The sequence below is a fragment of the Prionailurus viverrinus genome, chromosome C1 (genome assembly GCF_022837055.1).
Source record: "Prionailurus viverrinus isolate Anna chromosome C1, UM_Priviv_1.0, whole genome shotgun sequence".
Classification (NCBI taxonomy): Eukaryota; Metazoa; Chordata; class Mammalia; order Carnivora; family Felidae; genus Prionailurus; species Prionailurus viverrinus.
Genome location: NC_062568.1, coordinates 46,317,315 through 46,331,751, shown reverse-complemented (window position 1 = coordinate 46,331,751; position 14,437 = coordinate 46,317,315). Strand labels below are relative to the sequence as shown.

The following is a 14,437-nucleotide window of genomic DNA, read 5'->3' as shown; positions in this document are numbered from 1 at the left end:
ATAGAAGAGAATGTGCTGTAAAAATAAATCTTGGAAGAAATAGTTGCTGAAACCTTCCCAAATTTGACAAAAGGCAAAAATTTATAGACTCAAGAAACTCCATTAACCCTAAACAGGTTAAAACCAAAGAAATCAATGTCCAGGCATAGCACAATCCAACTGCTAAAAACTAAACACCAAGAAAAAAGCCTTGAAAGCAACCAGAGAAAACTGACACATTATATACAGGGTAACAATGATTTGAATGACTACCAATTTCCCTTGAGAAACACAGAAGTAAGTGGAATAACTTTTTTAAACACTGAATGAACTGCCAACCCGGAATTCTATATCCAATGAAAATACCCTTCAGGAATGAAGGTGAAATCTAGACATTTTCAGATAAAGGAAAACTGAGAGAATTTATTGCCACCAGAACTGCTTTAAAAGAAATGTTGAAGGAAGTTCTTCAGGTAGAAGGAATACTGGAAATCAGGAAAAAACAATAGAAATAGAAACATCTATGTAAACACAATAGGCTATTCTTTTTTTTTTTTTATTTTGAGAGAGAGAGAGAGAACAAGGACATGAGTGGGGGAAAGGGGCAGAGGGGGGGGGAGAGAGAGAGAGAGAGAGAGAGAGAGAGAGAGAGAGAGAGAGAGAGAATCTTAAGCAGGCTCCACACCCAGTGTGGAGCTCAACACAGGGCTTGATCCCATAACACTGGGATCAATCATGACCTGAGCCGAAATCCAGAGCTGGACGCTCAACCAACTGAGCCACATAGGCACCCCTATTCTCCCCCTGAGTTGTTTAAAACACTTTTAATGGCTTAAAGAAAAAATACAACTACATATACTGTCATTATATATATATATATATATATTCACAAGATAAACGTATAACACAGAGAGATACATACACATGTGTGCATGAGGAAGAGAGATTCAAATAATCCAACATGAATCAGGATATAGAACACAGGAATGAAAGAGAGGGAACAAACAGAAACAAATAATAAAATGGTAGATCTAAATAAAAACATAACAATAACCATATTAGATGTAAATATCTCAATGCACCAATCAAAAGACAAAGATTGGTTAAAAGAACAAAAAAAAACAATTCCAACAAAAAAATGACCCAATTATACTAGGTCTACAAGAAATTTGTTTAGAACATAATAATGTAGGTATATTAAAAGTAAAAGGGTAAAGATATACCTTGTAAATACCGATAAAAAGAAAAATTGAAGTAGCTATATTAATATCAAAGAAAATAGATTTTAAAGCAGAGAAAACTACCAGAGATAAAGAGAGACATTACATTATGAAGGGTCAATTCTCCAATAAGACATAAAAACACTAATTGTGGGGGCGGTTGGGTGGCTAAGTCAATTGAGTGTCCAACTCTTTTAAAAAAAATTTTTTTAACGTTTATTCATTTTTGAGACAGCGAGAGACAGAGCATGAATGGGGAAAGGTCAGAGAGAGAGGGAGACACAAAATATGAAACAGGCTCCAGGCTCCAGGCTCTGAGCTCTCAGCACAGAGCCCGATGTGGGGCTCGAACTCACGGACCGCGAGATCATGACCTGAGCCACAGTCAGAAGCCCAACCAACTGAGCTACCCAGGAGCCCCAAGTGTCCAACTCTTGATTTCAGCACAAGTCATGACTTCATGGTTCATAAGTTCGAGCTCCATGTCTGCACTGTCAGTGCAGAGCCTGCTTGGGAATCTCTCTCTCCCTTTCTCTCTGTCCTTCCCCTGCTCTCTCTCTCTTGTTCTCTCTCAAAATAAATAAACAAAAATTACAAAAATACTGTGAATGCACCAAATAACAGTTTCAGAATACCTGCACATGAAAAAAACAGAACTGAAAGAGAAATAGAAACATCTACAATATTTGGAGATTTATTCATCTCACAATGATCAATAGATCTAGTAGACAGAAAACAGGCAAGACTATGAAAGTAGTAAACAACAGTATTAACTAATCTAATTGACATTTAAAGAACATTCCTCCCAACAATTGCAGAATATATATATATTTTTTTCCCCAAGTGTAAACAAAACATTCACCAAATCATATCCTGGGTCATAGAATAAACCCTAACAAATTTAAAAGAATCAAAATTATACAAAGTGTATTCTCTATAGTAGAATTAGAATAACATAAAGCAAAGAGAAAAATCTCCAAACGGCAGCAAATTTAACAGTACAATCCTAAATAATTCATAAGTCAAATATGTAGTCTCAAGGGAAATTATAAACTATTTTAAAGTAAAGAATATTAAAATAAAACCTATCAAACTTTGTGAGATGCAAATAAAGCCATTCTTAGCATCAAATTACTATACTAGACAAGAATAAAGGTCTCAAATCATAACCTAAGCTTCTACCTTACGGGAAAAACGGACAGCAAAGTAAATCTTAAACAAGCAAAGGAAGGAAATACTGAGGAGCAGAAATCAATAAAGTTGCAAATAAATAGAGAAAAATCAATGAAACCAAAAGATGGTTCTTTATATTCAGTATATATCACTTCTGTAATAGGTATGTGCTATCACTACACACCTATTAAAACAGCTAAGATTTAAAAAATAAAAAACTGAAAAAACCACATTCCAGAGAGGATGCACAGCAAGGGGAACACTTACACACCACTAGTGCAAAACTGAACAGCCATTTTTGAAAACAGTTCGGCAGCTTTTTTTTTACAAAGTTAAACATACCCTTACTATCTAACCCCAGTAATTTCATTCCCAGATATTTACCCTAGAGAAATGAAAACTTATGTTTATACAAAAACTTGTACACAAATGTTTATAGTAGATCTACCCATGACTTACAAAAACTTGAAACAGCTCAATTATCCTTCAAGGCACGAATGGATAAACAAATGGTAATAGACGCAAGTAATACAATATTTGGGAATTAAAATGAATCAACGATTGCTACATGCAGTAACAACTTGGATGAATCTCAAAGGCATTATGATAAGTGAAATAAGCCAATCTCAAAAGGTTACATACTCTACCATTCCATTTATATGATCATCTCAAAACTACAAAGCTATAGTGGAGAATAGATCAGTGATCACCAGTGGTTAAGGGTGGGAGAAGCTTGTAATTACAAAGAGATAGTATGAGGAAGTTTCTTTTGAGGTGATACAACTGTTCTGTGTCTCGACTGTGGTAGTGTTTACACAAGTCTATATATGCATTAAAATTCATAGAACTCATAAAATCCACACAATTTTTAGTGGCCAAAAGGTCAATTTTATTATATGTTCATTTTTTAAATAAAATATAAATAATTAAGTTTACTTTTTAAATGTTTTATTTTTATTTATTTATTTTTGAAAGAGAGAGAGTGAGAGCACTCACGGGCAAGTGGGGAGGAGCAGAGAGAGGAAGGGAGAAAATTCCAAGTAGGCTCCACGCTGTAAGTGCAGAGCCCAATGTGGGGCTCAATCTCACAAACTGTGAGCTGAAATCAAGAGCTGGATGGACATTTAACCAACTGAGCCATCCAGGTCTCCACGTTTACTGTTAAAACTTAGGGTACAGGGTGGTGCCTGGGTGGTTCAGTCGGTTAAGTGTCCAACTTCAGCTGAGGTCATGATCTCACAATTCATGAGTTCAAGCCCCACATCGGGCTCTCTGCTGTCAGCACAGAGCCCGCTTCAGATCTTCTATCCCCCTCTCTCCCTGTCTCTCTGCCCCTCCCCCACTCTTTTCCTCCCTCTCAATAATAATAAATATTAAAAACAAAAACATAGTGTACAGATGTCCCCAGATAAGACTTGAGTATCTAGGTTACAAAGACTAATTTGACTACAAATGAAAACTAGGAAGATAGTGATGTACTCACCACTGGCCCCTCTACAGTTTCCATTACTAGAATCCATCGGAAAATCTGAAAGTGATAAAATAAAGAATTATAATTTATTCATTATTATTTTGAGAATTCCCATATAAAAATCTAATTCAGTCATCAATTTAATTAAATCTAATTCAGTCATGTCTCAAGGAAGCGGATTCTTATTAGTGCCATGAGCTTGGCACTCTATTACTTATAGGTCAAATAAGGACAAGATCTATTTTGTGTGACTGAAAGAGGATATGCTCTTTTGAGTTCTCCTCAATTGTGCGTAAAATTTCAGGATTTAGTAAGTTTTTGAGTCTCACACAATTTCTGACACCATGAAGTCCATGCACATATTAGGCATTCACCCAACACTTGGGTCTTGATGACTAAAAGAAGCCAACACATCTCTTCAATAAATAGATGTATCACACATTACTAGCATATATTTAAATTCTTGGTGCCTAAAGAAAACATTCAGAAAACATTCTCATGCCCTTTGTTACCTGTAAACAGTTCTTCAGCAGAAAGAAAGCATACCATGCAGGGACCAGTGCAATTAATAGACGTGGTAATAATTGGAAATTGTCAAGGACTCTTTTCATGATCCCATAATCCAAGAAAATGGTAATGATGAATGATAAATAGTAATTTATATTATAAAGTTCTTCGGTGTTCTAGTTAAGAAAGCAGCCTCTAGGGGAGCCTGGGTGGCTCAGTCAGTTAAGGTCTGACTCTTGATTTAGGCTCAGGTCATGATCTCACAGTTTGTGAGTTTGAGCCCTGTGTCAGGCTTTGCACTGACAGAGCAGAGCCTGCTTGGGATTCTCTCTCTGTCTCTCTCTGTCTCTCTCTCTCTGTCCCTCCCAACCCACCTCTCAAACATAAATAAATATTTTTAAAAAAGGAAAAAGAATAAAAATGCTGCCTCTAGGGAATAAGAGTGCCTCAGCAAAACACCCTGCTGAGACTTGCTGAACTTAGCTATCCATTCTTATTGCTACTTCAACTCAGTACTTTTATATAAGTTTTAGATTTGTATTAATACGTTATGTTAAATAACTTCAATATCTGTTTATCCTAACAGAAAATAACACTCTTCTTCTGTCCTTTTTCTTCATAGGATATGTCATGAATAAATTTTAAAAGGAGTGGTTAATACCATGTTAGGACAATAGTACTCAAAATTACTATTAATCAATTACATTCTCAGGCTTAGTAATCATCGTCTGGTATTTAAAAAGCTCTGTACAAGGAAAGACAGTAACCATCAAATAGGCAGGCAACAAATACTTGATTCTAAAATATTAGGTTTGACTTAGTCATATACTATTAATTTAATGACTTTTATTCTATGCAAAGACTTTATTCATGATAAATGTATCCAAGTGTTAAAGTAACATGCCAATCAATGGTTTTATTTCTGAATAACTCCAATAATCATAATACATATATGACCTATACCAAAATGATCTTTCTGTAAATGAAGAAATTATATTAAACCACATGTAAAATAATTGTTTAGTGTCGAAATGTTGAAATAAAAATGAAAAAAATCTCTCGGAAAAAAAACAACCCTTTGATATAGTTGAATCTAGGAAAGTGGTTTTACTACTCTCATTCTTACAGAAAAATGTTTCTTCATTTTTAAAAGTGCTTAGAAGTCAATTGGTAGAATTATAAGAGAAAAAAGTTATCTGGTCATAAATAATCCAAAAAAATTGTTTTCATAAAGTTAAACTTAGGAATTCCAACAATATCCTAAGTTAAAATAGCAGGCATTATTAGGTTGTATGCCCCAAGAATTTCTAGTAGGGGTCATAGAAGTTTCCAGAAGAAGAGTCCTAAAGGAGCTGGGGAGGGTTGGGTGGGGGGTGCGTTCCACATAGAAAATCACGTGTGTAAGAAATATGGAAAGAAATTGCAGTACTCACCAAGGGACCTGCAAGTCTTCCAGTGTGGCTAAAATAGAGAAAGTTGTGAGCAGAGAGAAACGAAGCTAGAGAGGTAGGAAGGGATGAAGTCACAAAGGCTAGAGACAGACACCAAAGGATTTTAAGCAACAGATTGACATTTCAGAAAGATCACCCTGTTGGAATATGGAGGGACAATACTGGAAGTAAGCAAGCCGATTATTACCCCGTGGCCATAATCCATGTGACACATGTGGAGACCCAAACTAAGAGAGCAGCATCAGAGAAGGAGGGAAGGAAACCGGATTCAGAGTAGATCCATAACACTTAATATCCATTAAATGTGGGGGTGGGGGGCAAGAGGGGCAGTAGAGAATAGGGTAGAATCAAGGATGACTCCCAGGCCTGGAGCATGGGTATGCTGGTGCCTCGTAACCATATAAAAAAATACTCAAAAAGAATAGGCAGATGAGGGGAAGGAAAGGAGGAGTTCACTTTGTGGCATGATGAGATTGAAGGGCTCGGGATTAGATGTGAGAATCTGGAATGTACTCTTATCTCAAAAGTGTAGTGAAGTAGTTATCTCTTATCTCTTGGAATCCCTGTCCAGAGCTGTCTTTTATTCTCTTAAGCTATATATAAGTGAGCTTTCGAAATACAATGGACAAAACTTGATCCATTAACTGCAATCTGACAGTCAAAAGACACAGATTCTCTCAAAAGTTATGAATCAGCTCTTTCTTCTTAAGACAGCAAGTGTATTGGAGAATGATTTCTGGTTTGAATCTTCTCTCTCTTAATAGCTTTATGACCTTGCACAAGTCACTTATATGCCTCAGCTTCCTTTTCTTCAAAATGGGAATAGTACCCACCAGGTAGTTATTACAGTAAATTGAAATGCATAACACACTTAAAACAGCAGATGAAACATGCTAGTGTTATTAGTTCTTATTCTGGTTGCTGCTAACAATCCCTGAGAGGACATGTCCTTTCCTCGATCACATTGTTATTAAACACTTACATTGTGCTTTGCCATTCATCGATCACTTCACATGAATAGTTCTCTTATTCTTCTCTATTCACAATGTCAATCTTGAATGAATTGCTCAAGGTCTAACATTAATGGCAAAGGTGGAATACCAACTAAGGGTCTAGAGCTCTAAAACTGTGCAATTGCAGAAATATAACCAATTCTTAATTATTCAAAACTGTATGTCTCTTCTTTCTATACACCTAGCAGAAAGAGAAAGGCCAAATAGAACTTAAGTCAGTTTTGCTATTTATAGCAACAACTATTTGGAAGTCTGGTAGGAATGAAATTTTAAAAAATGAATCATTAAGATTTGGGGGCTACATAAGATTTTATTACCACAAATAATTAGGTTAGCTGTGATGAAATACCGTAACTCTCTGAGATAGTCTCTTCCCTACCCCACCCAGAATGCCTTTCAGTATTTTATGTAATGAAGCATCTTTAGGGGTGTCTGGGTGGCTCAGGCGGTTAAGCGTCTGAATCTTGGTTTCATCTCAGGTCACAATCTCACAGTTCGTGAGTTCAAGCCCCATGTCAGGCTCCGCAGCTGGCAGCATGGAGCCTGCCTGGGACTCTCTCTCTTTCTCTCTCTCTCTCTCTCTCTCTCTCTGCCCCTTCCCTGCTCATGCTCTCTCTAAATAAAAATTTTTTTAAAAATCTTTAAAACTGTGTTCTCTCCAGTCTTAATCTAAAATTTCCATTTCTTCTTTCCATTCCATTTTCCTCCTATCACACTAAATAATTTTTCCTTCTTGGTATTTGGCCCCTCAAATATTTGTAGAGCAGGGCTGAAGAAAAGGCTGCCTGTTTCTCAGAGAGCAGAGATATGACTAAACAGCAATACATGCATGTGAAAGCTGGCATGGTCCAGGCAGCAAGAGAGGGCCTGGCGAAATGTGTTGAGCAAGAACTGAGGTGACGAGCTAACACTACCGCAGAAACCAGCAATGACTGAGGATTGATTATAAAACCCTTGGCATGGTGAACCATAGGTACTGAATAAATAGCTAGGAAATATCATACATAAGTTTTCTTAAATTCTTGATCTCTACACATCCAAGATCAACTATTTATAATTAACAGACATCCATCAGACTCATTCTCTCTTCCTGTTGCTCCCAAAGGGATTTGTTCTTGATCCTGAGGTCCAGGTTAATTTGTGTAAAATGAAATATTAAGCTTGTGTGTTCAGAAGGAAGATCTGCTTGTCCAGTTGGGTCCCCGTGTGGAGCTTGTTTTCCAGAGCTGAAGTGATAAAAATTCTAGGCTGTATCTGCATTGACCAGCCTACCGTTTCAAAAAAGAAAACATCATTTTGATACCACAATGATAACCATGGCGAAAAAGCAATAGCAGCAGCACCAATCTGTTAGGGACGATGTCCCAGGTACCATGATCTTTAACTTCATCTTCACCATGCCTGTGGGATGTAGTCAGTGCTATTGCCATGATACAGATCAGAAAACTTTAAACCAGAGAGGTTATATAATTTCCCTGCAATAACACTTGATAGGAAGCAGAGTCCAGATTCAACACCTGGCCTGCTGGGCTCCTACCCACACTCTTGACTCGCCATACAATACTGAAGACAGGACTAGAGGTCTTAACTGGCAGAAATGAATCCTCCGATAAAGCAGTTGTGCATGAAGCCACAACTCCATAGTAAATATACAATGTGGAAAAAGAATACATTTAATGTGAATTTGGTGGCAAGGGTCAGGATAGGATCTTTTTTTTTTTTTTTAAACATATGCTGGCCCCTAGTATTTCGAAAGCAAAAAGTAGTTTGAAGCACTGCCCCATTTCAGCACGTAAATGGGCCTAAACTTGTTTGTGGAATCTTACTGTGCTAGGAGGGAAGAGACCCATGTGAAAATGGTAGGACTTGCAAATCCTCTTGGCATTGAAGGAATGTGAAGGGTGGCCTCTTTTATTCAGGGAGACCTCATTTTTGTATTCGGCTGGATTCTAGTCATAAAACATAAATGATTCTGTTTATACCTAGAGGAAGAAAAAAAGCTGCTTCACGGACTATCCTATCCCACTGAACCAAGCAGTATATTGCATCGTAACTTAAACTGGCCACATATGGTAGTTACTAAGTAATTCCAGGTGTCCAACAGTTTGACCCAGGATAGGGAATGAAATTTTCAGCAAGCTGGCCTTGGAAGCCAGGGGACCCTTCGGGTTAGAATCCACCTCTCCATTCCCCATCCCCACCTCCCCTGAAGCTCCCACCTGCCACCAGGGCCAAGGACTCACACTGAAGGTTGTGGTAAAGGGAGGGAAAAGGGAGACCATCACGAAAATATGGTTCCTACTGCCGCCTACCCCTACCTATTTTTCCAGCAAGGATGCTGTCAACAAAGCAGCTATTATGGCCTTTGAAAGCAGCTCAGAAATCATGTCCCACTTAGTGACAAATTGTTTCCATGCATGTCCTATTTGAGAGCTTCAATGAGGCAGTTGTTCTGCATTTGGTCCCCAACGATAGGTAATTCAGGGACACTTAAGGAAGCTGCTTCCCATCCATATTGACCACAGCGTTTGAAAGCTGTTCATCTTGCCAAACCTCTCTCATTTGAGGTCCATCTCGAAGAGAGGTTTCAGAGCAAGTCTTTTCCTTTAATGGGAGGAAAGCATTTCAGAGTGAACCATAGCCACCTCATTCCAGGTCATTGGCCTGAGCAAAGCACCAGTATTTAACAGATTCTAAGTGTCTGGCAAACCAGGGCAGCAACTGACCAAGCTCTTCCAGAAGCTGCACAGACTGTGACTCAAGAGTGTTCTTTGAGCCCAAAGATTAAGAAGAAATACATTTCTTTCTCTTACATTATACAGCCAGTTATTCGTTCTTGATTAAAACCAAGACGACTTAATAGGTATATTCAAAGAGTGATTAAGTGAGGGGACCATGGAAAAGCTTCTGGAATCTTCCTGTTCAGTTTTGGTTTTACACCTATTTGTACTCTCTGCCTCTCCACGCATTTTATGGTAAGCATGTCAATGTGCACAGAAAATAGTTTTTCCAAATCAATTCTCTGACAGCCAAGAACTGTTACCTAGAGATGGACTATGGGCATGAGCTTAGGCTGAGCAGGTCAAGTGGCAGGAGGAAAAATTTGACGCCCAGGAAATGAACAGAGGAGGCAATCGAGTCAGCACATTTAATAACAGAGTTCATCTGGGGAAGGTATGAAAGAGAACAAACCATAACAAATATGAAATTCTATGAAGGGTGAAATTTGAGTTGAGGGGTAATTGGTAGGAGTGCTATTAAGTGAGAATTAAATGAACCATAATGAACCAGGTTTAGCTGGGGTCTTCAGAGTTATGACTGTCCTAATTAGACCAAATACTAGTGAGAAAACAACTTGTGGTTGATTCCATTAAATGCAGAACTACAATCAAGCTTTACAGTAGGGAAAGATGAAAATGAATGTGTGGTTGGTGCACACAGCACAAAGGGCATGAAATAAGGTATTAAAGACATATTTGCAGGGCATACATAACAAACAGTAGGGCAAGGGGTGAGATTAAAAGTAACATTACGTGAGCATATGATGATAGCACACCTTAAATATAACTCCTTTCATCCATATGTCACTTACAAAAGGACTTGAAGGCATGTGGGAATGTGAAAAGAGCCCAGCAATTCACTTCGCCAGCTCTGTGGCTGGGAGCAAGTCACAGAAGCTAATTAGCAGTGCATAGCAATGTTTCACAGCTGTTTCAGTCTGGAATGGAAGAACAATTTATCTCATTGAAAGGACGAAGAAATTTAAGGTGAAGGTAATTGCTCAAATTGGACTTTGAGCAAACACATATCACTAACATCTGTGGGTTGGAGTAAGATTACTGAAATTATCTAGGCATTTTTAATGATTAGAAGAAAATGGTGCTTCAGTTTTTCTGTTTTCACCATACAATCTTGACAAGCAGCTACAACAGGAAAAATACGGAAAATGCGTGATTGAGAATGCAAGAAAATCCGGCAAGAAAGTTCAGTGACTGTAAACAAATTAAGAAAGTAAAAAAAAAAGAGCATCACTATGCAAGACGTGGTTACTTAGACATGGAAAGCATGGAAAGCACAGGGTCACCGTTGAGCACAAGTGTGACGGGGAGTGGAATGAACTGCAAGTTTCAGAAAGACGGATAGCCTATCGGAATGGAGTGCATCAGTCTGGAAGAGAGAAGAAAGAAGTGGTGCTCCAGAGAGGAGTGATGAAGAGAAGCGACCCCAAGGAAAAAAAAAAAAAAAAAAGGCAGAATTAGAGAGTAAAAGGCGAGTAACAAAAACTCCGAGAAGCGGGATAGCTAGAGGTCGGGACGGAGGCTGGGCCAGAGCCGGACTCACCCGCTCCGTCCGCGGTAACGATGGCCTCGGGAGAGATGCACACGCCACGGTCATAAACAGGCAGCTCCTCGCAGGCCAGACTCTCGGGCCACGAGTGGCGGTACTTGATAAGGATGGGCTCGCAGCCCTGCCGGGCCCGCTCGCACACAGACTTGCAGGGCTTGATGGGCTCGTGCTGGAAGTCAATGGTGCAGATGGGCGCATACATGGCACAGAGGAAGAAGAGCAGATCCGGGCTGCACTGGGTGCCCAGCAGACCTTCGAACTGCTCAATGGCCAGGATGGCGTTAGCCTGGGTGCTGTGGTGCAGGTGGTTGGGCATCTTGGTCATGTTCCAGGGCAGGGACTTGCACAGGGGGATGCGCACGGGTTCGCAGGCTGCAGCTCGTGCTGCGGGCACCCAGAGCAGACAGAGCGCAGCCAGGGCGAGCAGCCCGGCCCGCAGCAGCAGCAGCATCCCTCCTGGACCGCCGCAGACCATGATCCCGGCAGGACGGGGCAGGGTTCAGCAGTGCCGAGGACGCCGACAGGCCCGCTTCGCGGTCCCCTCTTCCCCCCTGGAAGTGGACACAATGATCTGGGAGCTTCTCCTCCCCCGACGATCTCAGTTTCTTTCCTTGGATCAAATTCCCCCAATGGGGTCCCACGAGCTCCGCCGACCTCCGGCCGCCGCCGCCCCTGCCTCTCTGGCTGTTCTTTCCCGACGTCTAAGCCTTCTGGGGCAGCAGCATCTATTTATTCCTCTCTCCCTCTGGCAGAAGCGTCAGATTCGCAGATGAATCAGATTAGAGGAAAACAAGAGGAAGCGAGGGAGAAATAAAATCAAAAGTAGAATTCAGCTGAGGCAGTTGGAGCTCTGGACTGTCACGTCCCCTGGATTATGAAAAGGTGCTAACAGAAGCATGAAATTCTCCAACGGGGGAAGGAGGGGCTGGGGCGGGGGAGGGGAAACCAGAGGGAAAAGACTCCTAATGGGGGAGGAGGGTGCGGTAAGAGTTTCAGTTCTTGTAGGCTGAGCAAAAAGATCCAGTTCTTGGTGGGAGTTGACGCTGATGCAGCAGCGACCGCCGCAGGCAGGAAGGACCAGCCGGAGGAGCCCCGACGCGAGAGGTCTGTGCCTCGGAACCGCTGCGCTCCACTTTCCCACCTCCGGGCCAGAGAGGCAGCCCCGCCCCCACCCCCCACCGCCAACCCCTCGGTGCAGTCCCAGCCCTCCAATGCCAGCTCCTCTTCCTGGGATGGGAGCGGAGGTGGGGGTGGGGGGAAAGACAAGGTCTGCGGGTTGGAGGCAGACGGGAGGGAAGCCTCGAGAAGCAGCCAGGATGCCGTAACGCAACACAGCGCTGACTTGAGACGTGCACCTCTTTCACATCCCCACGCTGGCTCCAAAGAAAAGCCCCCAGACCCTCGCTGAAAGCCCACCCCAATCCCTGACGGAGGAGTACCAAGTTCCCCACTTGGGAGCCCACCCAAGCACCCTCACTCCCTGGACACAGCTCTTCAGGCAAACTACCGCTTTACTTCTGCGCATCACCAGCTCTGCACAAAGTCAGACTTCAGGAGGAAGGACTTCAGCAATGTCACTTTAAATGTCCAAGTCACAGAAAACACAGCCCCCTGCATGCAGTGGTGAAGGTTTATCAAACCAGAGTTCAGGACTACAAAAGTCTGCATTATGAATAACAAAGTGGTGGGCGGGGGAGGAGGGGCAGCCTTTCATAAAAAGGAAAGAAATCTGTACATAATACAAGTAGGCCACCAGAAGCAAGAAACAGGTTTTTTAAAAAGCATTTTTTTCTTTGCCCTGCAGAATTAGAACTTTGGAGTTTTGCTTCTTAAGGCGAAGAGTGAAAAACTACCTGCTTTGAAGTATCTGGTTTTTGTTTTGTTTTGTTTTCTGATTTTACTCACTAAAATAAAATGGCATTTATTATTCAACTCTTGTCACCAAGGATTTCACCTAACACTTGAAAGAAATGTGTAGGAAAATTACACCACACAGGTAATAATAATCATGATGATAACAATAAAACCCTTCCCATCCAAATTAGCTCAATCTAGAGAAGAAAATAGAAACCAGATCCCCTCCTGGTCTTCTCTGTCACTAATGAGCCACGTCTTTTCCTTCCTCTCCCCCTCTGCCTTCTCAGGGCATATTGTAAATGGAATGACCTATTGAGGCCCTGCACCCTGCCCTTTAACCCAGCAAAAGGATTGTAGAATGTCAGAAAACACAGCTTTCATTGAGAAGAGAAAGAAACCTTAAAACAAAACAGGAAGTCACCTTTGCCCTGCATTATTGAAATATTTCACTGCTTTAATCCAGCCATTTCTCAGAGTCAACAAGAAGCAGAAAAATGATGCCCCCGCTTTAGAGCACACAGGGAGTTGTGGGTGTCCATTCCCCGTCACTGACCTGATGGCACTTACAAAACATCAGTGCTCACTTGAGTTTATGAAATTTTATCTCTAAAATGACCATAAAGAGCAGTTTGTGACTATAGTAAATTTCTTCAGAAGCAAGTTTGTTCCACTTAGGAGAAAACACAACAGATGGTAGATAGGGAGTCATTTAGTTAGTACAAACTTTGCCTGGTCTACAATTATTTCATGTAATGTAAGAAAACAAAGCCAAAATTGTATAAATGAATTAGATGAAAGATGATATAGCAAGTAAAATTTGGGGGGAAAAAACAAAATTGAAACAGTCAATATTAGAACATTTGGGGGAATCCATATTTTAAAATGTAGGTGGAATTTTCAATAAATTAGAAGAAGGAAGTGAACCATAGATGCAACAGATTGTTTGCTATATGTGTTTCCCTGTTTGCCATAAGTCTTTCAGTATAAGAGGAAACAAGCTAATTGTTTTTATGGTTCCACCACTGTCTGAAATAAAAGCTTACTTTCCTTCCCCTTCACAGAAGTTAATTATCCACTTTGTCTAACATGTCCCCTCACAATTTTAGTCTCTAATCCAAACTTGTCTTTATCAACACCCAAAATAAATTTCACTGCCTCCCACATGTCTTTTTGAATACACTGCCTGGTTTTGTTCATTTTTCTAGTTAGTTCCTCTTGAACTTTGTTCATTTGTGCAAATTATTCTTTAGCACCTGTCAATTTATTGCTTCAAAATATTTTTCTTTTGTTATTTCATCTGGGTGTGCCCTGCCTTCCTAAATAGTATGTATGATTTTCTTTAAGAAGAGACTTCATCCTCTATGTCTTTTGAAATAAGCATTTGAGAAATGTGAGCTGATGGAATTTGGAATGCAATAT

At 40.5% G+C, this 14,437-nt stretch overlaps 1 protein-coding gene across 1 annotated transcript in view; it reads right to left on the bottom strand.

Annotated features, from left to right (window-relative positions):
* The window catches only part of FRZB (frizzled related protein), a 32,092-nt gene extending 19,779 nt beyond the window's left edge, over positions 1-12,313 (bottom strand). Inside the window, exons 1-2 of the mRNA XM_047873763.1 lie at positions 11,156-12,313; positions 3,856-3,900 (exon numbers count right to left, since the gene is read on the bottom strand). Coding sequence (XP_047729719.1) covers positions 3,856-3,900; positions 11,156-11,636 — 526 coding nt within the window. The 5' untranslated portion in view covers positions 11,637-12,313. The remainder of the gene's footprint in view (positions 1-3,855; positions 3,901-11,155) is intronic.
* Positions 12,314-14,437: the final 2,124 nt, after the last annotated feature.